At 43.2% G+C, this 22,705-nt stretch overlaps 1 protein-coding gene across 4 annotated transcripts in view; it reads left to right on the top strand.

Annotated features, from left to right (window-relative positions):
• WDR37 (WD repeat domain 37) overlaps positions 1–22,705 on the top strand; it is a 298,132-nt gene that overhangs the window by 124,543 nt on the left and 150,884 nt on the right. For all 4 annotated transcript variants that reach the window (XM_029588540.1, XM_029588542.1, XM_029588543.1 and 1 more), the window contains exon 7: positions 14,830–14,965. In XM_029588540.1, coding sequence (XP_029444400.1) covers positions 14,830–14,965 — 136 coding nt within the window. The remainder of the gene's footprint in view (positions 1–14,829; positions 14,966–22,705) is intronic.

Consider the following 22,705-nt stretch of genomic DNA (forward strand, 5'->3'; position numbering starts at 1 on the left):
ATATTCTCCGTGACAGCCCATCAAGTTTATAACTCTTTACTTCGAGATAGAATATATTAACGTTTCGCCTAACGCTTCATCAGGGCGGCTTGTTACTCTCTTGACCTTTAGATGTTAGGCGGAACGTTAACGTTGGCGGGGATGTGCAGCACAGACTTGTTGAAAAAAAGAAAAACCGCAACAAGTTTAAAGATAAGTGTTTTCTTCTATGATGTCGGGAAAGTTTCAGATACAATACACAAGCAATTTCTGAAACTCTAACATGTTAATATATTCTATCTCGAAGTAAAGAGTTATAAACTTGACGGAGAATATAAGTTGCTGTGATATCAAAGCTGCGATGTAACTCCTTTACAATTTGGCTGGAGAGCAGCATTCTCAAATATTAATAAAGTACAATTTTTAACAGCAATTAATGATATTAGGTAACTTATGACAGGTTCCTACAGTTAGTTATGTGAAAAAAGATCGAGACAGGAGAAAGAACTCCTCCTTTCTGCTCCACAACTGTTGAGTTTCATCATGGCACCAACTGACCAGCAGTGCTACTTTGTACACAGAGGAGGGCGAGAATCTGGGCAAACAGTTACTTTTACTTTTGTGCCGGGCGAGTGTAAATGTGGATTGATTTATATAGCCCCTTTTATTTTGTGCTGGGACTTGAAAGGGAGGGGTGCGGGGCAGGAAGAATAAAATGTCCCCTGCTAGCCAGCTTTTTCACTTTAGGTTGATGGGGCATTTCATGTCTGTGGCTAATGCAGATGTAACATCCATGTTAAACCCATGGACAGACTATTGAGGGCAGGGGTTAAGATACCATCAGTAAAAATGTTTTGCATTCTTTCTGGGCCTGGTAAAAATATAATACTTGGACCTGAGCTAGGCATATATTAAGTGGGGTTTTGAGGCGCATACAAAAAGTTTAATGGTTTGTGTGAGAATTTTGTGCATAGGCGTCAGTCTAGTGCTAGTAGTAATACTGGGCATAATTTTTAGCTGGTCAGTCGGAGAATAGAGCACAGAAAGAGGTAATTTACTGTAGGCATCTATTAGATATAAAATTCCCACACCCCCCAAATAAAAATCTAGTGTGTTCTATATTTGAATATGTAAAATTGCAGCTTTGGTTCTCTGTTGGATCTGAGGCCCAGCAGATAGTTAAAGGAAGCCAGGAGCAGATCACTTAAACTATATCTATAGGAATAAAAGTAATGTTTTAATTGGAGAGCTTGCTCTTGATTGTTTTTCTTTCTGTCTTTTTTTTTTTGCATTGCATTGCAATGAATGTTTTTTGTAAGTGTTAAAAACTGCATGTGTATATCACCAAGTTCTGGGTTGTGGTGACAGTAGCTGCAAGAGCCCTCTTACACTTGTGACTATACTGTCCTTGCTATATGCATCATGCCCATAAAATAATATTTTTTTTTAAAGTTACTTCTGTCATTGAAGGAAAGATGCTTTTCACTTTAATGAAAGCCATGTTCCCACAGGCAAGCATTCTTTTACTGTTCCCCAGACCTCTTTGGATTTGCATGTATGTAAGTTGCTAATACATATTGGGTGGCACTAATCCCTTCATTATAGGGAAAGCAGTGAGTGGGCATGCCATTACTTCGATTTCTTCTGAGAAGTCATTAGGAAGTGTGTTTAGAATATGATAAGGACATTTTAAGTAAACAGTGCATGGTTATAAATATTATTTATAGGGAAGAAATAAAAGAGAATAAAGAGGATAATAGTTGAGAGTTGTGAAAATAAGATGGTTACTTAAAACTTTGTTTTCTTTTCATTTTTTTTTCTAGCAAGGCTCTTATCTGAGTTCTCCTACCTTGTGTTCTAATTTTAGCCCCCAGATTCAGCAATGTTTATCTAACCTTGAAACCATGGTTTTCTTTTTGTGCTGTTAAGGGACTTATGTTCTAAAGGGAAATAGGTTTGGTCAACTATCTTATGATTTTGGATAACATGTATCAGGGTTAATCTTCTACTTTTCAGAATATGCATTAAGATAGTATATGCTAAAATAAAGTGAGAAAAAAGAATTAGTATGCGTATTGTGAACGAGTACTGTGCATATTGTGGGCTGAGAACTAGGGAAGCCAGGGTTCATATCCCACTGCTGCGCCTTGTGACCTTGGACAAGTCACTTCACCTTCCTTTGCCACCGATGAAAACTTAGTGAATTTTCAAAAGGTTATGTGCATAAAAAATTAGCATCTATGCAAATAAGTAGCCTCTAACCACGTACTCCATATTTTTATAAACATTGAAAATACAAGTGTATTTTCACTTGAATGCGCACATATATGCATGGTTAAAAAAAAAAAAAAAAAAGGGCTGTCTGGGGCGCTCTGGGGCAAGGCCAACACTTACGCATATATGTTGCTATTTTAAGATGTGTGTATATTTTCCAACTTACATATTTATACACCTGTTAATTATCTGGTGTAAGTGATATTAAATGTGTTTATTGTGTTCTCACAGGACAAACATGATGGTAGTACTCACATATGGGTGACATCACAGGATGGAGCCCAATCACAGAACACTTTTGTCAATGTTTCTAGAACTTTGGCACCTACTGGGCATGCCCAGCATGGCACTAAACCTGTAGCCAGCAGGGGTCCCCCTTCCGTCTTCTTTTTTCCCGCAGCAGTAGCCACGTGGGTTAAGGCGCTCTTAGAGATTATTGACAGGAATTTTCCTCACGGAATTATTGCAAACTTTCATACCCCACAGGTGTCCCCCTCTCGAATTTTTGCTTCTGCGGTACTCTGGTAAGTTTTTTACCTGATTCTGGTCGATTCCCATCGAGTTTGACCCTCGCGGCCTACTGGCCGTCGACCGCACCTCAATTTTTTAAAGGCCATGGCGTAAGGGTTCCGTCGGTTCCTGACTACACTCGCATCATGTCCATAACAGACCCCCATAAAGTCTCTGTAATGTGCCTCGGGTGTGAGCATGATGTCCTCACTTGCACCAAATGTGCCTCAATGACACCAAAAGGTTGCAAAGCCAGAATGGAGAAAATGGAACGTCTCTTCCGTTCTCAAACTCCGATGCCGTCTATTGCTTCGACGTCGTTGGAACCGGTGCCATCCACTTCGCGCCAGCATCGAGCACTGGCCGGTGACCGTCCGGCGTCAACGACCTCCCGGCCATCGACTACCTCTACTCCCCCCTCAGGACCGAGGGGATCATAGAGAGAAGCATCGGCATAGACACCAAAAACCTCGGACCATCAATGTAAGAAAATCATCGTCCGAGCCGCCATCGAAGAAACCCCGTCCACTAAAGGCATCGACCCTTTCTGAGACCGGGTCACCGAGGCAACTCTCACCCAGACGGGTATTGGGAGCCGCGACTCCTCCTTTAACGGTGATCCCTCTGGTTACGACTCTGCCTCTTTCTTCCCTTCCAGAGCCGGGGCTGGTTGCTCCAGGTCTCCGTGAAGAGCTGGACTGGATGGTTCAGGAGGCCATCGACAAGGCGATGCAAAGGTTTCAGGTTCCTCCGATGCTGACCCCAGCACCGATTACGGAACCGATCACCGATCCCATTCTGGCAGCGCTAGCACTGCTGCTCTCGAGAATGGAAGCGCTTATAGCCGCTTCTCCACCGATGGCTCCGGTGCCTTCTCCATTTGCTCTGTCATTGGGAGGAGAAACAACATTCTGTCTCCTCCCTCGGGAGTCCTGCCGATGCCTCAACCATACATGTCGGTGCGGCCATCGGCGACGCTGATCTGTCCATCGATGCCCTAGATGCCTGTATCGGTGCCCTCGATACCTTCATCGTGCCTCCAGTAGATACCTTCAGAGCCTAGACCAGGACCTTCTGGAATACCTTTGTTCCGTCCCTCTCAGGTTCCTAGAGGGACAGGTGCTGATCCCTATGACACTTGAACCGACGATTCGTCTCCAGACACTGATAATTTACCATCACCACCCTCTCCAACTGAAAGCAGGAAGCATTCTCCTCCAGAGGACTTATCCTTCATCAATTTTGTGAAGGAAATGTCTGAGTTGGTTCCCTTCCAATTACAGACTGAGCAAGATGATAGACATCAAATGATGGAGCTGTTACAATTTCTGGATGCTCCCAAAGAAATCACCTCCGTCCCTGTCCATCAAGTACTTTTGGATCTTCTCAAGAAGAATTGGGAACACTCTGGTTCAGTAGCACCAGACAACCGGAAAGCAGATACCACATACTTGGTCCAGTCAGCTCCAGGGTTCCAAAAACCTCAACTAGATCACCAATCTATGGTAGTGGAATCTGCCCAAAAGAAGGCACAACACTCAAAGCCCCATTCCTCCTTCCCTCCAGGCAAGGAGCAGAAATTCCTGGATGTCATTGGTCGGCATGTCTTCCAGGGATCAATGCTTATCTCTCGGATCGCATCTTACCAGCTTTATATGACCCAGTACAACAGGGTCCTATTTCAAGCAAATACAGGACTTTGCAGAGACTCTCCCTCAGCAATTCCAGGAACAGCTGCAAGCCTTAGTTTACAAAGGTTTTGAAGCAGGGAAACATGAAATAAGGTCCTCTTATGACATCTTCGACACCACTTCCAGGGTTTCTGCAGCTGCTATTTCTGCAAGAAGATGAATCTGGCCTAAGTCTTCGGACTTGCGCCCTGAAGTCCAGGACAGTTTGTCCGATCTGCCTTGCATCGGAGACAGTCTGTTTGGTGAACAGATCTAGCAAACGGTGGCACAACTCAAGGAGCATCATGAGACCCTTCGCCAACTCTCTCTGATGCCTTCTGAATATTCGACCAAACAACCATTTAGGAAGGACTCCAAAAAGTCATTCTATCGTCCAAAGAAGTCCTATCCACCACCGTCTAGAGCTCGCTATATGAGGCCTTTCCAAAAGGGCCAGTCCAGACAACCTCGTAAGCAAAAACCACAAGCAGCTCCTCAGCCGGGCCCTGCTTCTGGTTTTTGACTCCTGCATAGAGAGCAGCAGCCAGCTTCCACTACCACATGTACCAGTGGGAGGTCGATTGTGTCATTTCAACAACATATGGCTCACAATCACCTCGGACCAGAGGGTCCTAGCCATAATCTCTCAAGGGTATCACCTGAACTTTCTCTCCGTCCCACCGGATTCCCCACCTCAGCTGACGTGGGAAACATCAGACCATTCATTACTCCTGGATCAGGAAGTCTCCCTCCTCCTTCAATTCAGAGCAGTCGAACCAGTGCCCTACTCCCAACAGGGCCTCGAGTTCTATTCCCGGTACTTTCTAATCCCCAAAAGTCGGGCGGCGTTCGTCCAATTCTGGACCTGCGTGCCCTCAACAAGTACCTCCAACGAGAAAAGTTCAAGATGGTAACCTTGGATTCCCGCCTTCCTCTTCTGCAAAGAGAAGTCTGGCTCTGCTCTCTAGACCTCCAGGATGCTTACACACACATCGCAATAACTCCGTCTCATCGCAAATTTCTGCGATTCCTGGTAGGCCCACAACACTATCAATACCAAGTGCTTCCATTCAGCCTGGCATCTGCTCCACCAAGTGCCTCGTAGTAGTAGCAGCATTCCTCAGGACTCAACGTGTCCACGTCTACCCCTATCTCAACGATTGGTTGATCAGGGCTCCCACTCAGCAAGCTGCTCTGTCGTCCCTACGTCTTATCTTACACACTCTGATTTCACTAGGATTTCTCATCAACTACGTGAAATCCTGCTTAGTCCCATCTCAAACTTTATTATTCATAGGGGCAGAATTGGACCCCTTGCAAGCAAAGGCATTTCTACCTCGACAATGAGCTCTCGCTCCCATTTCTCTCGCACACCAGCTACAGTCTCAACATCACTCAACTGCACGCCATTTCCTCATTCTGCTAGGATACATGGCGACCTCTATTCATGTTACCCCAATGGACTGCTTGGCCATGAGAGTCATGCAGTGGACTCTAAGGTTCACAATGGACTCAGTCCGTTCAACCACTATCAACCATTGTCCACATTACCGACCCACTTCGTCAGTCTCTAGCTTGGTGGAAAAATCAGATCAATCTCCTCCAAGGCCTGCCCTTCCAGGCCTCAAATCCTCAAATAACTCTTACCACCGATGCTTCCAACCTCAGCTGGGGAGCGCATGTTGCCAATTTGCAAACCCAAGGAGCTTGGTTTCCAGAGGAAGCCAAACACCAAATAAATTTCCTGGAGCTACGAGCAATCATATGCTCTCAGGGTGTTTCGGGATCGCCTGTCCAACCAGGTCATCCTGATACAGACAGACAACCAGGTGGCCATGTGGTACATCAACAAGCAGGGAGGAACGGGCTCCTACCTACTGTGTCAGGGAGCGGCACAGGTATGGGCGGAGGCCCTTTCCCACTCGATGTACCTCAGGGCCACCTACTTGCCGGGAGTGGACAATGTGATGGCAGACAAGCTGAGTCACATCTTTCAGCCGCACGAGTGGTCTCTCAACCCCACAGTAGCGAACTCAATATTCCAACATTGGGGTTATCCTCACATAGACCTCTTTGCGTCACCTCACAATCACAAAGTAGAGAAATTTTGCTCTCTCACTCGCAGCCAAAGCTCACAACCAAGAGTCGCATTCTCCCTCTCATGGGTCACCGGTCTCCTATAGGCATTCCCTCCACTTCCACTTCTCTCGAAGACTCTCGTGAAGTTACGTCAGGACAAGGGAACCATGATCCTAATAGCTCCTCACTGGCCATGCCAAGTGTGGTTTCCAATTCTTCAGCTAATCTTACGAAATTGTCTTTTAAAGGCTCGCTCTTGTTTGGGAGTGAGTTGGAGAAGCTGGCCAGTAAGTGGGGTGAATCTCTGGTTCCTCTGTTGCCGAAGGATAAGAAACAGTTACCATGTCCCTGTAGAGGGATGACCTTTCAGTGGACTCTGCCTTTTGGCAGGTCTCAGTCCTGCCCAGGTGGGGGTGCAGGCTTGGGTAGTGCAACCACCCGACCCTCCCAATGAAGGTTTGCCGACCCACCCCTTAGAACAGGAAGTAGTGGGGACACCTTTCTCTTTTATTAGAGGTGGATCGAGTCACATGAGATCAGTGGGTCCTAGAAGTGATATGAGAAGGATTTGCGCTGGAGTTTTGCAGTGTTCCTCGGGATGTGTTCATGGTGTCTCCCTGCAACTCCCTGCAGAAGAAACAGGCAGTAGAGTGTACACTGCCAAGGCTTCTCAGTCTGAGGGCTGTGGTTTCAGTACCCACGTCTCAAAAAAATACAGGTCAATATTCCATTAATTTCATTGTGCCCAAGAAGGAGAGCTTCTTTCATCCCATCCTGGATGTCAAAGGTGTCAGCTGTCATTTGCTGGTGACTCATTTTCACATGGAAACATTGTGCTCAGTGATAATGGCCGTACAGTTTGGGGGGATTTCCTGACTTCCTTGGATCTGTCCGAGGCTTACCTCCATATTCGTATCTGGGTGGAACACAAGCGTTTTCTGCGTTTTGCAGTGTTGGGGTCCATCATCAGTTTCGGGCGCTGCCTTTTGACTTAGCCACTCCTCCCAGAACTTTTTCCAAGATTATGGTGGTGGTGGCGGCAGAACTGAGAGAGGATGGGATACTAGTACATCTGTATTTAGACGACTGGTTGATTTGGGCCAAGACTCTAGAAGAGAACAGTCTGGTGACCCGCAAGGGATCTCCCTGTTAACAGGAGCTCAATTGTGTGGTGAACCTAGTCAAGAGCAGTCTTCAACTATCTGTTATTGGAGTATCTGGGTGTGAGATTCTATACCATGCAGGGCAAAGTTTTTCTACCAGAGCTCATATTCAAAAGTTGGTGTCTCAGGTGTGTCTCTTGGTGAGCACTATATGCCTGACAGTATGGTCCTGTAAGTGGTGCAGTGGGCAAGGGTGAGCATGCGCCCTCTTCAGTGCTCTTTGCTGTCTTGTTGTAACCCACAGGACTATTCGATTTGGCTCCACCTGCCGATGGAAGTCTGCTCTCATCTCCAGTGGTGGTTACAAGCGGATCATCTGAGAGAGGGAATTTCTTTGACATTGCCAGACTGGTTGGTACTCGCATCTGATGCGAGCCTTCAAGGTTGGGGAGCTTTCTGTCAGGAACTAATGGTGCAAGAGCGCTGGAATACAGAGGAATCTTTCTGGAACATCAATCGGCTGGAAGCCCATGTGCTTCGGCTGGCTTCAGCAGCAGACTGCAGGGTTGAGCGGTCTGAATGTCGGACAATGTGACTATGATGGCTTACATCAATCAGCAGGGAGGAACCAAGAGCCAGCAAGTATTGCAGGAAGTAGACCAATTTATGGAATGGGCGGAAATGCATCTTCAGGTGATTTCGGCATTGCACATGCAGGAAAAGACAATGTAAGTGTAGACTTTCTCAGCAGGGAGAGTCTGGACCCAGGAGAATGGGTATTGTCGGATGAGGCATTCCATCTGTTTGTGGATCACTGGGGCCTTCCATTTATATACCTGCTAGCAATTTCTCGCAATGTGAAAGTTCCTCAATTCTTCAGTTGTAGGAGAAATCCGAAGTCCTTAGGAATCAATGCTCTTGTGCAGGTCTGGTTGGAAGACAAGCTGCTGTATGCCTTTCCCTCGTGGCACATGTTGGACAGAATAGTTCAAAGGATTGAAGACCACAGGGGATGGGTGCTCCTGGTGACTCTGGATTGGCCCAGAAGACCATGGTATATAGATCTGCAGAGACTCCTGGTAGAGAACCCCCCCCCCCCCTTTGTCTTCCGCCGCACAGGAATCTGTTGCAGCAGGGGCCTGTCCTTCACAAAGATCTGACTCTGTTTTATCTTATGGTATGGCCCTTGAGAGGGCTCGCTTTTGACGTTTGGATATTCTTCTGCGGTGATTGCCACTTTGTTACGAGCTCGAAAGTTCCCCTCTTCCTTAGCCTATGTGTGGGTTTGGTGAGTACTTGAAGCTTGGTGTGAGGATCAAGGTGTTCTTCCTTGTTCAGTTAAGATCCTGCTTGTTTTGGAATTTTTGCAGGATGGGTTAAATAAAGGGTTGCCCTTAATTCCTTGAAGATACAGGTAGCGGCTTTTGCCTGTTTCAGGGGCCAGGTGAATGGTGAATCCTTATCGTCTCATTCTGATGTGACCTGCTTCTTGAGGGGAGTGAAGCATCATCTTCCCTTGAGGTTACCGGTTCTTTGTGGAGTCTTAACCTGGTGTTTGATTTCTTGGCGGGCCCTACATTTTGACTGCTGTGTAGCCTTTCCTTGCGGTTAATGACCTTGAAAACAGTATTTCTAGTGGAGATTTGTTCTGTGCATCGAATTTCTGAACCACAAGCCTTGTCTTGGTGGGATCCATTCCTTTGGGTGATCCCAGTTGGAATTTTGGTGGGGGTGGGGAAGATAAGGCATTCATGGTATATATCTTAGTGTATACTTGCAGAGAAAGATAACCCACTTTTCCCCTATATTTTTGCCAAGCTCTGGCCAATATTGCATTTAGCTTTTTCTCATTTCACTAGGTTGCCCAAAGTGTCTTCCTGCTCACCTGAACTATCCGGTAGACAGGATGGATAGGCCTTCCCTTGACAGGGTGCAGGCCTATCACATCTCTCCCATTCAGGGATTGCCTTTCATCCCCTGAAACTCTTGATGCTGTCCAGCTGGTTTTCTATATCTGGTGCTTTGGCACATAGGGTCTGTCACAGACCCTGCTGTTGTTGCTGATTATTCTTCCAGGGGTTGCTTGAGGTTTTTGCCCATTATGCCTATTAGCCAAACATTACTCAATAAATAGAACCCAAAAGTGTAAGAATATCAGGCAACAAAACTTTAGCACAAAGACTGGCATTATGATAGCCCTGTATGATGTGCCTTTTAAGTTGTGTTATATGATGGTCATTCCATTCTAAGACTTAGTATAAGTGTTTCACACATCATCATTGTATTGAGTGAGATATTGATATTTGTTGTTTGATGATATTCTTACAGTTTGGGGTTCTATTTATTGAGTATTCTCACATTAATACCCATATGGCTAATACGGGTTGGAAAAATATTTTAAGTTATTCCACCAAACATGTGGCTAACATCATTCAGGAGTCTTATTTTTCTCTGACTCCTCTACAAACTCGTCATCCCAATCAGAGTATGAAGAGTTTAGTAAGCAATTGGTGGAATTAATGCCCCGATTTCATACTCGGGGTTATCCCAATAAAGCCTTGAAAAAAGCTTTTACCTAAGCACGCTTTTCAGATAGACAACAGTTACTTGAGTACAAAGTTAAACCGGCATTTGAACAAATGGCATGTGATAAGATATTCCAACATGACTGGCAAAATTAGAAAGATCATTAATAAACATTTGCAAGTTTTATGTTGGCATCAGATTTTTTGACAACTCAAATTTCATATACGAGGGGGACAAACATCAAACAGCATTTGATCAGAGCTCATTCATTTTTTCCACAGCTCTCTGATGAGGCACTTTCTGGACATACAACATGTAATAACTTTGATTTGTGTGCCTCTAATATCATGGGCATACAATGGAATGTCACTAACACAGAGGCAATAATCAAAAGACATTATAATATCAATTGTTTATCAAGCTCTGGCATGGGTCTAAGCTAAGAAGGCATTTTTTTCCATTGCCATTCAATCTGCTCCATCCCATCCTCATGAACTATATTGTAAATTCCTTAACGCATTCTCAAATAATCTCAAGCACCAACTCTTTGGATTTCTGTGAGAAAGTTCTGTCTAGATGAAGTTGCCCAGGTTGTTTCCCGGGCTCCTCTGTAAAACTGTTCCCCCTCTAGTTACAGTATCACCTCTGAATGAATCCAGCTGGGAAACTTCCATCATTTCAGAAATTTCAAAGATAATAGGCAATCTGAGCACCAACTTGTGCCCTATAAACTTCTGTTCAAATGCGGTAATGAAAACCTTACACCAAGGGTGGCTAACCATTCATGCACCAAGAGCCAAGGAACCGGCATACACAGTGCCAAAGAGTCTCATGGTTTCAAGAGTTGGGAGGGGTCCCCTTTGAGGAGCAGGGCCTCTGCAAAGGATGGCAAACAAGGACATTTCCCAGGGTGCCCCTTGCTGCCCTTCTGAGACAGTCTGTGAGTAACCAAGCTCAAAGGGGAAGAGGGTGCCAAAGCAACCCTTGCCTGGTGAGCCATTTTTTTTCTAGCAACTGCCTGGCATGGGTGGGGGGAGTCCCTTCCAGTATTTTTCTAAACACCCCCACCCTGTTCCAAACCTCTGTTTCTCAATTCCATCCTGTCCCCACCAGTCTATCTGTCTGTCCCTCTCTCAATTCCCGTATCCTATCCTTTCCCCACCAGTCTGACTAGCATCTCCCTCTTCTCGCTCTCTCTCTCCTCCCACACTCTGCCCAATGTCTGTTTCACTCTGTCCTTTCTATGTTTCTCAGCAGCCTCCACATAATATCCCTCATCCTCCCTACAAGTCTCAGCAATCCCACCATAACACCTCCAGTACCCCTCTCTCCTCACCCTCTGCCTGGCATCAGTATCCTCTCTGACATACACTTTTCTCCTGCCCCCTCCACCTCCTCTTAACTTAAGGCTCTCTGACACCATATTTACCCTTACCTCCTTCACCAACTCTGGCTCCATCACTTTCTTCACCACCTCTGGCTCTCTCTCACACACATCCTCAATGCTACCTCTGCCCCACTTCCACCCTGATACCATTTCTGGCTCTATCCTCCTCCGTCACCACCTCTGGCTTTCTTTCACACACTCCTATCCTGTGGCTTTCTTGGACCCCTCTACTACCTCCATACCTGGCTTTCTCATGCCCTTCCACTCCCCCACATCATTTCACATGCTAAGCACTCTCCCACATGGCTCTCGTGTAACCCTTTATGAGCACCCCTCAACCATCTTCTGCCTTCTACTCCAGGCAGCAAGTGGGTGGGGGTAGACAGGATAGGAAGGGCTGGATATCAGGGAATTGACTGGCTCTTCTTTGCTGTCCTGGCAGCTCCAGCCTTGCTTCCTCCCTTCCTGTTCTCCAGTTGGTTTCAGACAGGATAGGAGGGGCAGAGCTGGGATGAGTAGAGAAATGTCTGCTCTGCTATGCTCCTCCCTGCTGTTTCTGCTGCAATCAGCTATGCTATGATGACAGGAGAGGAGGGGTTCTTCTCTTTTCTTTTCTGCTGTATGTGCTCCCTGCTCCAGCCCTCTACAGTGGTGCTCAATTGCCATAGGACAGGAGCACAAGAGCCACGTTTTGCACTTGAAAGAGCCACAGGTTGACCACCCCTGCCGTATGCCCTGATTTTATATGGATTTATTTCAAAGCTAGTTAATCAATCTCTTTTTGAGGTTATTTACCATGTTTGCTGAACACTACCTCTATGCTAAAGAAGCCTACCCTTGATCCTAAGGATCTCACTTTCTTTCTTGACCAGAATCATCAAGAGAGTGGTTTTACAACAGCCCTATAACTCAATTAGAATTTAGAGCTGTTCACAGGGCAAAAATCCTTCATATCTCAAGATTGAGGTATACTGTCGTGGTTTTGATTCAGGTACTGAGTTTTTTCTTAGTCCTGTTGGATATTTCATCAGCATTTGATTCTGTAGACCTTTCCATTTTACTTGAGTGCTTTACCTCTTTTGGTATTACCTTGGTGGTTCACAGTTGGTTCTCTTCTTACGTGCAGGATTGCTTTCAAAGCGGGAATGACGGCTACTATGTGGAGATTAATATCCTAATTAAATAAACATACACACGGTTAATGCGACTCCAGCATTGCTTTATGCTTACAGCAAGAGGAAATGGGGGAAAAAAAGGATTTGCATCCACAAAAAAGCAGGGGAGTAGCTTGCTTGATATAGCGGTTACTACCCCAAACCAAATTAGCCTGATACTTCACTTTCAATGATATCCAGCATAGTTCTCTGCTTCAACGGCAGGGGGAATGATGAAAAGATGATTTATATTCGGACAACAACCAACAAGGACTGAGTTGCACAGGCTGGATAAACATGCGTGGGAGTAGCTTGCTATGACGGCGGTTACTACCCCTAGCTAAATACTTCACTTAGATGCAGCTCCACACTGTTAACTACATCGATGGCAGGGGTGGAAGGGAAATAGATCGATGGCGGAGTGGAAGGGAAATAGAACAAAAAATCACTTACAAGGGACAAGAGAAAAAGATAAGTATGGGAAAAAAAAAGTGAAAGCTTGCTGGGCAGACTGGATGGACCGTTTGGTCTTCTTCTGCCATCATTTCTATGTTTCTATGTTACTCATCCATTATTGACAAGGGTTCCCCAGGGATCTGCCCTTTCAGCAGTCCTCTTCAATATATACATTTTTCCGATATGCCAGGCTTTGTCTAATTTGGATGTCAATTTCAAAATCTATGTTGCTGATATTTAGTTCTATTTCCTGATCTCATCTTCCATTCAGGATGCCTTGGCCAGAAATGCTCATTGTCTTTCTCTGGTGAATAGTTTGCTATCATATTAGCCCTTAATCTCAGCAAGACTGAAATAATTTTTCTTGCTCTGTCTCCCCAAGATAAGATACCATCCATGCTGACAACTGAGAAATAAAGATCCCCATCTCAAATCGGTCTCGAAAGTTGGAAGTTATCATGTACTCTATAACCTGTCACTACGCCCACATATTAAGAATAAAAACTCATTCTGGAAACTTAGCTTGCTGAGAATCTGAAGTCTTTCCCTAATGCCAATCTGAGCACTGTAATTCAGGCTCTGGGCATCGCAATGCCCTATATTTGGGTTTACCTTCCTCTACATTTAGATCAGTGCAATTGATTCAGATTGTTGCTACACAACTTATTACAAGGGCTTCTCCCAAAGACCACATTATTCCAGGTTAACTTGCACTGGTTACCCGTTGAGTGGCGGATCAAGTCCAGTCTTAACTTTGGTATTCAGAGCTCTCAAAGGTTTGTCCTACTGATTTTTTAACATCATATTAAAAATATAAAATCCTGGCCACATGTTCTGCTCATCTGTTTTCAGTCTTTTAGATAAACCTCAGTTTTAACTTGGTGAGATGCATGATCGTCTGTATGGGTTCACTAGCTCCCTCTTCTGGAACTCTCTTCCAGAGGGTCTTAAGAATGAAACATAGCTTGTGAGTTTCAGGAAGCAGCTTTTAGCCTCATTGTTTTCTTAAGCTTTTGATAATTAGCTGCACTTGTCAGAATGGGTCTGTTTTTAATCTGTAGGCATCATAGAATTGGCATGCATAAAAAAATTGGATTTAATTTCTCCCAAAGATTTGGCGTAATATATGTTGGGCTTTGCCACCTTTTCTGTATTTCATTTTTAATTTGTTTGTCTTTTTGCTCTATTTATTAATACGTGTTTGTTTTAACATTTATTATGTGTTTCTTTGTAAGCCACTTAGATTTTTAGATCATGCTGGGTTATGAATATTAAAGTAGTGTCTTCAAAGAGTAAGAATATTGTTATTCAAAGAACTGTACTATTCTTGTATTTATGACTTTTTCAATAACAAAAAAAAGAGAATATTGATTTATGTAGTTTCTTATTAACATTTAAACTTTCTGCACACCTAAAGGCTGTATTATACCTTTATAATTAAAGATATCATCTAATAAACTTTTTGCTCTGGGGAAAAGTTGTGAATGTCACTGTCTGAGTTCCATATAGGGTGGAGGATATGTTTTTTTGAATCTTATATACAGGTGGGTTTTGGATTTTTTTTTCTCCACAGTGTGTTTGATCACCAATTAATAGCATGAGGAACAGGAGGAGACTTTTTGGGTTGCATCTAATTTTCTGTCTGCAGGCTGGACATTAAAAAAACCACAATTTTACCTTTGTTGTTTTAGATTGTATCCAGTTTCAAAACCACAACCTCCAGGGCAATCTGTCAGTTAGTGAAGGAATATGTTGGCCACAGGGATGGGATTTGGGATGTCAGTGTCACACGAACACAGCCGGTGGTGTTGGGGACGGCATCTGCTGGTAAATCTTTTTTTTTTTTTTAATGTATCTGTGACAGTTTATCAGTTATGTTGTGTTTTGTCTGTAACAAATTGAATGGTGAAAGTGAAAAAGTTCATTGTACTAATTTTGCTTAAGCTCTGATCATACATCAGACAAGACGTTTTATTTGAAACAAAACCTTTCTCTGTATATTATGTGGTGCACATACACGTACAGCATTGTTTAAACATTGTGATGACCCATGTAAGACTTTTTTTTTTTTATTGTAAAATATGTAATATTTTCCTTTTTTTTTTTGCCTGTAGAAAAAAATCTTTAGTGAATGGAGATCATTTATAATAGTGCTAATAAAGGATGGGGGTTTATAGAACCAAGAATTAGATTTGCATGCATTCTCCTTTGTGGAGGAAGAGGAGGAAGACATTTTTGTGATTAGTATTCAGCTTTTGAGGACCTAAGTCCATGCCTTGTTTTCTGAATCCAGCAGGTTTTTGAAATTTTACAGAGAGAAATGTGAGCATTTATGGAGTGCTTAGGTAGCTTGAGTGACCTCTCATATTGGACAGATTATCCACTGCAGAGATTTTTTTTTTTTCAGTTTTTGCGGCCCTCTTTGCTGCTAATCTGGATGAGATGCTGATGGAAACTTTGTTCCTTTTCAGTCCCTTTGATCTTTCTTTGTATGTATTCTGCTGTCAATCATCCCGTTGTAGAAGCTCTCTTCCAGTGTAGTCTAGACCTGTTTTATATAAAAAAAAAAAAAAAGGCTTAGAAAATAGATTATGTGTATGTTAAGAGGCTTTCAAGAAAGTGATTCTTAATGATTTTGATATGATGAAACCAAATCTGTCATCTAGTTTTGCATTTTCTACAGAGTATCACAGAATTTCATAATGGAAAAAAATATTGGAAAATGCAGTAGTAAGCTGGAAACACCTGTTGATTTGAGCTCTTAATATTCCAAACCCAAACTGCTTGCTTGCCAAGATGAACATTAAACTCATGAGTAATGATGAACAACTAAAAATTGGATGAATAGCAACATTTCAATAAACAATCCTAAAGCTTTGTATAAAATGGTGCAAAATTTATGGCAGCATACTTGTATTCCCTGCATGATTGCAACATTAGGATTTATTACATTACTTGTTTCATGACTATATGCTTCAGCAGTGTATCCATGGAATGCACAGATAATGCTGGTTAAATATTTATGGGGCACAATCTGGGTGATTATAGGAAAATTGAAACAGTTTTGTGTTAATAGTGCTGAAATGATACAACTCAAAACCCACACATCAGGAATATTCATGCAGGCTTGAATAAGTGAACCAAACCTGTTGCAGGCTATTTACATAGTGCAGTGCACTTGATTTTTAACTCTGTGCACCTAAAGTGAAGAGTTTTGTATCCAGTTTGAACATTCAGATGAAATCACTTCCAAATGTCTTTGGGGATGAAATGTAGACATTAAAGTTGCACAATGGTGTCTTGCATCACTTTCCACCCCATTTGTTCTAGTTGAGAAAGGACTAGTTGGAGAACATTACACTGTTTCCAAATCATAGTCTGGTAATAAACCCTCTTCAAATAAGTTTAATGCATTTTTAGTAGGTGGCAAATGTTCACGAATATTTGCTGTTGGGATTTTGTTTTGCACCTTATCCACCAAATCAACATGTTCCAACATGCAAAGCCTACAGAAAAGCTTTCCAGCAGACTCCAGTTTATTTAGCCCCATAAATCTCACCAAAATCTGCCAACTCATGGCACCTAAGTCTTCCAGGCCGTTGCTTTTGTGTGGTTTTCACCACACCAGATGATTGCATGAAATGTCAACAAATTTGCTCCTAAGCTTGCAGAAGGCAGCAAGACTCAGTATTTATTGCTCTGCCTTTTTTGTTGTTGTTTTCATCCAGAAGTTTTTACTCTCTGCAGGAATATTTGATGTAAGCAGTATCAGGGCATCTGTATCTTTTGAAGCAAACATGACAATGTCTGCTTTGCTGTAGATTGCATTTGGTACAAGAAATGTCTGTTTCTTCATGTGACACTTGAAGACAGCTGATAACAGTAGAATGCCATGAAGAATGCACCTGTTTCATAGAAGAATCCTCCAGATACATCCTCTTTATCTGCAGGTATATTTTCAATCAGCTGCTCATTCAGGAACTCTGTCAAGTCTTGTTAGCTCCTAAAGGCAGTAAATTGTTTCATTTTGCTGGAAGTGACATACTTCCGTTTTCAAACACTCAACAAACTGGCATAGCTACGCTTGATCATTATTCTTGAAGTCTTCGTTTTTGATACTCAAATCTCAATACCTGTTAAAAATGACATTAGTGTGCTGGAACCTTTTTTTTGTTTCCTACACTGCTGATGAGAATCTGTTACCTAAGTCTCCAGAAATCCTGTTTTTGATTTAGATTTAGCTTATGCTCTTTTATTGATAGTTCAAGGTGAGTTACATTCAGGTACTGTCCCCAGAGGGCTTACAATCTAAGAACCTCATTTACTAAGGCTTTTCCCCATTCTGTGTCTCTGAGAAAAATTCTTAGTAAAGAAGACCCTAATTTTGTACCTGAGGCAATAGAGGATGAAATAACTTGCCCACGGTCATGAAGAGCATCAGCAGCATTTGAATCCTGGCTTCCCTGGCTCTTAGCCTGCAACTCTGACCACTAGGCTGCTCCCCACTCATATGCATCCATTCTGCAAAGAGAAAACTAAAGCCTGACCATCTATTATAAATCTGTTATATTACATATTGTGTAATGGAAAGAAGACCGATAACACCACTTACCAACCTGTCCACCAAAACACTTATTTTAACTTTCCTAGGTGCCTTTCATTTCTGCAAGTGCTACAGGAATGGCATGAGGTATTTTTGCATCATGTGTTGAATGTCAGCATTTTGAGCAGATTCATATGCAGCAATTCACTACAGTACTGTTCTGGCAGTGTGAAAAATGACCTTTTTTCTTCTCATCCATTTCTGTACTCACATTATACAACAAAATAAATGTAGCTGCATTGTTTTTGCCAGAGAATCATCAGATGGGATCTGAGTCCTTTGTGTTCAGTTCTTGAGTAGCGAATTTATGCAACTTTTCCTGAATCATCCTTCACAAGTTAAGAAGAGTTTCCTTTGCCTTCAAAGTAACAAGCTTCGTAGGTGCTATATGCTGAAGCTTATCTGTATGTATCCATATGGACTTAATGCATTGTTACTTTATGTAATTTGCTTTGGGTCTACCTTTAAGAAAAAGTAGAATATCAAATACTTAGCAATAAATCATGCAGTTTGAAAATTCTAAATCTTTGCAATGTTTCCAGAAGAATGATCTCATCAGTGTCTCACTTCCATCTACTTGGGATAACAAAGGGGAAGTCCAACTCCCAAGCTGATGCCCCAGCCCCTTCCCCCATTGAGGTGGCAGGCCAGCAGCCCTCATTGCTGCATCTGCAGTAAGTCACCATGGAGCAGATAGGATATTGTTCTACATCATTGTCCTGGGGCAAGAGGTAGTTAGCTCTAAAGGAGGTGACGTAGACCATAAGGGAAATGATTGCCTCTGATGACCACCTGTCGGTGGTTTAGAAAGTGGATTTAAATGACTACTGTACAGGCTTAGCCCCAAATTACTATGATCCCTCCAGGATAACTTTTAGTAGGCAGGTGATACCTCCCTTGTACTCTAGGACACAGCTGTTCAAGATGGAGGAGAGTAGCAGCATCCATTTCACCAGTGACACCTGGACCAACTTCTTGCTGCTTCACTCTGTGCCTAGGGGTATTGATGCCACTCTTTGATGCCTTACCCCTCACTTGGTGTTTTGGAGTCTTCATGGCACTGTATCTGCTGCTTTGCTACTCTTGATACCTTGGGATGTTTATGCCATTGTTGTTGGTGCCCTTTACTCTTCTTTTAATTATTTGAGCTGATCGTGCCACTGTTGTGGGTGCCTTTGCACAGTTGGTGCCCTTTGCTCCTCCTTTAGTGCCTTTAGTTGTTAATGCCACTGTTGATACCTTGTGCCCCTCTTTTGGTGCTTTGAGGGTGTTGTGGGTGCTTTTGCACTTTTAGTGACCTTTGCCTCTCTCTTGGTGTCTAGGTAGCTTTCATGCCACTGTTGATCTGCTATTAGACCCTCTTTATGTTCCTTGGGGTTTTCATGACCTTGCTGGTACCCTTTGCTCTTGTTTTTTTTGTTTTTTAATAAATGATTTTTATTTTATTATTGAACAACAGGTGTTGAAACTCAACAGATGAATTGTCGGAACATACATAGCATATCGTAACATATCATGGCTTAACATGACAGGAATATAGATATCTAAAAAAACTGCATACCAATAGAAAGTTACCATTATCTACTGCGCAAATTTGAAAATAACTGGATATACACCAAATGGTCTCTGTTGTTTACATCATTTATACCAAAGATTCCCACCCTCTACCTCCCCCCCCCCCCCCCCCCCCCGGTTTCCCTCCCTGACAAGGTGTATGTAGGAGCTTAGGCTGAATACCTCTCATTTCAACGCCATACTTGCCACTAAGGACTCCTTCACATCTGTACTCTGGGTTATGGGATTCCATCTCTGCACATAGGGCTGCCACATTTTGTCAAATGTATGTATCCATTTATGTCTTACAATGGTTAAGTGGTTCAAAAAATAAACTTTCTGTAGCCGTTGTGTAACCGTATGAAGCTTCAGGACATGCGACTCTTTCCATGAGTAAGCCAAAGCTCCCCTGGCTGCTATCAACACCTGTCTTCCTATGAATGGTACAGGGGCTCTGGCCCCTAACGGAGAAATACCCAAAAGCACATCTGCAGGATCTAGCTCCATATTAGCACCTACCAGTGTTGTAATCAAATCTTTAACATTATCCCAAAATTCTACCACCTTTGGGCATTCCCACCACATGTAAAAATAGGTACTGACAAGGCCACAACCTCTCCAACATTTTCCCATTCCCTGCACCAGAGAATTTAGCAAGTCGAATGGGAGTGAGATGCCACCTGAATAATAGTTTATATCCTTGTTCAATAATGACGGCAGAGATAGAACTTCTCCTAATGGCAGCATAACAGACTTCCCAGTCACTTGTTGCAATTTGACGGTGCAGATCCCTTTCCCACGCTGTCATATATGGAAAGGGTTCCTTTGGCTTCACAAGTAACAAGTTATAAATTTTTGAGATGCCTTTGGTTACAAATGTGCGTTCTGATTTACGCAGTTATACTATAAGGGTCGGGTGGCGGGCGCCTGGGGGCGATTGGAGTGGTCATTCCTCAAGAAGGAGATGGGCGCTGGGGGAGATGGAGGGAGGGGGGACTGGGATGGGGAATCGGGGAAGGGTGAGGGGGCTATGTTGGTTTCTCTAAGAGTATCTAACAGGGAGCGTGGGAGGACTAAGGACTGGTATCCTGGGAGGGGAGGTTTCAATTCCTGGTTTAAGGTTTGGGGATGACTTCGACAGTTTTGCACGGGAGAGAGATCTGAGATTTTTGCTTTATGGCAGAGCTTAAAATTCTCTCATGGAATGTGAGGGGACTTAACACCTATCTCAAGAGGAAAAAATTAATGTCTGATGCAACTAGCATGCATGTGGATATTATCCTTTGCCAGGACCCATGTCAGAAAACGACATGAACGCTTGTTAATATCCCAGCAGTTTCCATGTCAATTCTTTGCACCATCTAATAAGCTAAATAAATATTGCGGGGTGGGAGTGATGTTCGCAAAGTCACTGGTAGTGGAGGTATTGTCGGTTATCCGAGATATTAATGGTTGATATATAATAGTGAAGTTTAAATTAGACAACCAGTTGTATATGTTAGGAAATGTTTATTGTCCTAACCAAGGGCAGGGGAAGTTCTTGGAAACCTTCTCTGGCATATTACATTAGTGGGCGGAAGGTTCTCTAATTATAGGGGGTGATTTTAATCTGACCCGTTACCCTTATCTAGATCACAGTGGGAGGGGGGGGGGGATTCCTCTAAGGCTAATAGAGCGGGCATCAAGAATTTAATGACAGACTGGGGACTAATTGATATTTGGAGGTTTCTACATCCTACAGAACAGAATTATACATTCTTCTCTAAAGTACATCAAGTATACACTCGCATTGATTTTATATTGATAAAGCTCTGGTTAGCAAGGTTCTGCACACCGATATCGATCCTATAACATGGTCCGACCACACTTCGGTGTGGATTAAATTAAAAAGGGAGTTTAGACTGGGAACTAAAGGACCATGGAAGCTTAATGAAAGCCTCCTTCTGTACTAAGTTGAAGGAAGAGATGGGTCATCATCTGGAGGAAAACAATACAGGAGAGGTCTCCAAGAAAACAATCTGGAATTGCTTTAAATCCGAGGCTCGAGGGCGATTGATATCCCGAGCTTCATTGTTACACAAAGAACGAGAAAAGACAAGGGAGACACTATTGTATAAAATTGGGAGGTTAGAACTACGGCATAAAAGGAATTTAATCTTGGTAGGCAACTTGAACGGCTTTGCCAGGAGCTTCATACATTGGATGCAGGATACGACAAGACCATTTTGAAGGAGATAATAAGGCGAGTAAAATACTGGCGCGGTCGCTTAAGGCTAGGGCCCAGCAGAATCAGATTTTGAAAATTAAAGATAGACAGGGACAAATAGTAACAGATAATGATCTGATCCGAGCTTGCTTTTCTCAATTTTACGAAGAACTGTATGCACCTCGATTCAATATCACCCAAGCTAAAATTGATGCTTATCTAGAGGGGGTCAACTTTCCCAAACTAGACGACGGTAGTCAGGATAGCTTAAATAAAAGTATAACGGTAGAGGAGGTAATTCATGCAATACTGGATTTAAAGATGGGAAAGTTGCCAGGATTGGATGGCTTCACGGCAGGCTTTTATAAGCAGTTGGTTGATGTGGTCACCCCTCCCCTGGTGGACGCTTTCAATGAACTGCTTAGAGAGGGAAATACAGCTAATGAATCAAATAGAGCAGGAATAACAGTGTTACTTAAGCCTGGACGAGATGCCACCCTCTGTGGGTCGTATAAACCTATCTCACTCCTGAACTTAGATTTAAAACTTCTGGCAAAGATTCTGGCCCAGCGACTAAGTAGACTGGTGGAGCAACTGATCCACCCGGATCAAACAGGGTTTATACCCGGGAGACTGGCCGCGGATAATGTGAGGTGGGTAGTAGATCTGGTGTGGCGGGCTAGAGAATCTAAGATCCCACTGGGGCTTCTCACGATAGATGCGGAAAAAGCTTTTGATCTCGTTCACTGGGATTATTTGTTTTCAGTGTTAAAGAAATTTGGGATTGGGGAGAATTTTCTTATATGGATTAGAAAGCTCTACACTCAGCTTAGTGCATATATTAAGGTTAATGGGGGTACTCACCAGTTTTCCCCATATGTCGCGGGACTCGACAGGGGTGCCCGCTCTTGCCACTCCTGTTTGCTTTATATCTTGAACCCCTGGCAATTAAAATGCAAGCGAACCGAGATATTCAGGGTTTATGCATCAGATAGGAAGAATATAAGTTGTCGATGTTTGCAGACGACGTCCTGGTTACTATAATTGGTGGCCACTGCCATTATCCCAGTTCTTGTATTGAAGTATTTAGTTTGATAGGGAATCGTTTATTCATTAAACTTGCATTTAATTTAGTGAGTGGCAACCTATGTTTAGCAATTGAACCAATTCTATAGACCTTATCAGTGGTGGGAATTAGTCCCAG

Source organism: Rhinatrema bivittatum, chromosome 2 (genome assembly GCF_901001135.1).
Source record: "Rhinatrema bivittatum chromosome 2, aRhiBiv1.1, whole genome shotgun sequence".
Taxonomy (NCBI): Eukaryota; Metazoa; Chordata; class Amphibia; order Gymnophiona; family Rhinatrematidae; genus Rhinatrema; species Rhinatrema bivittatum.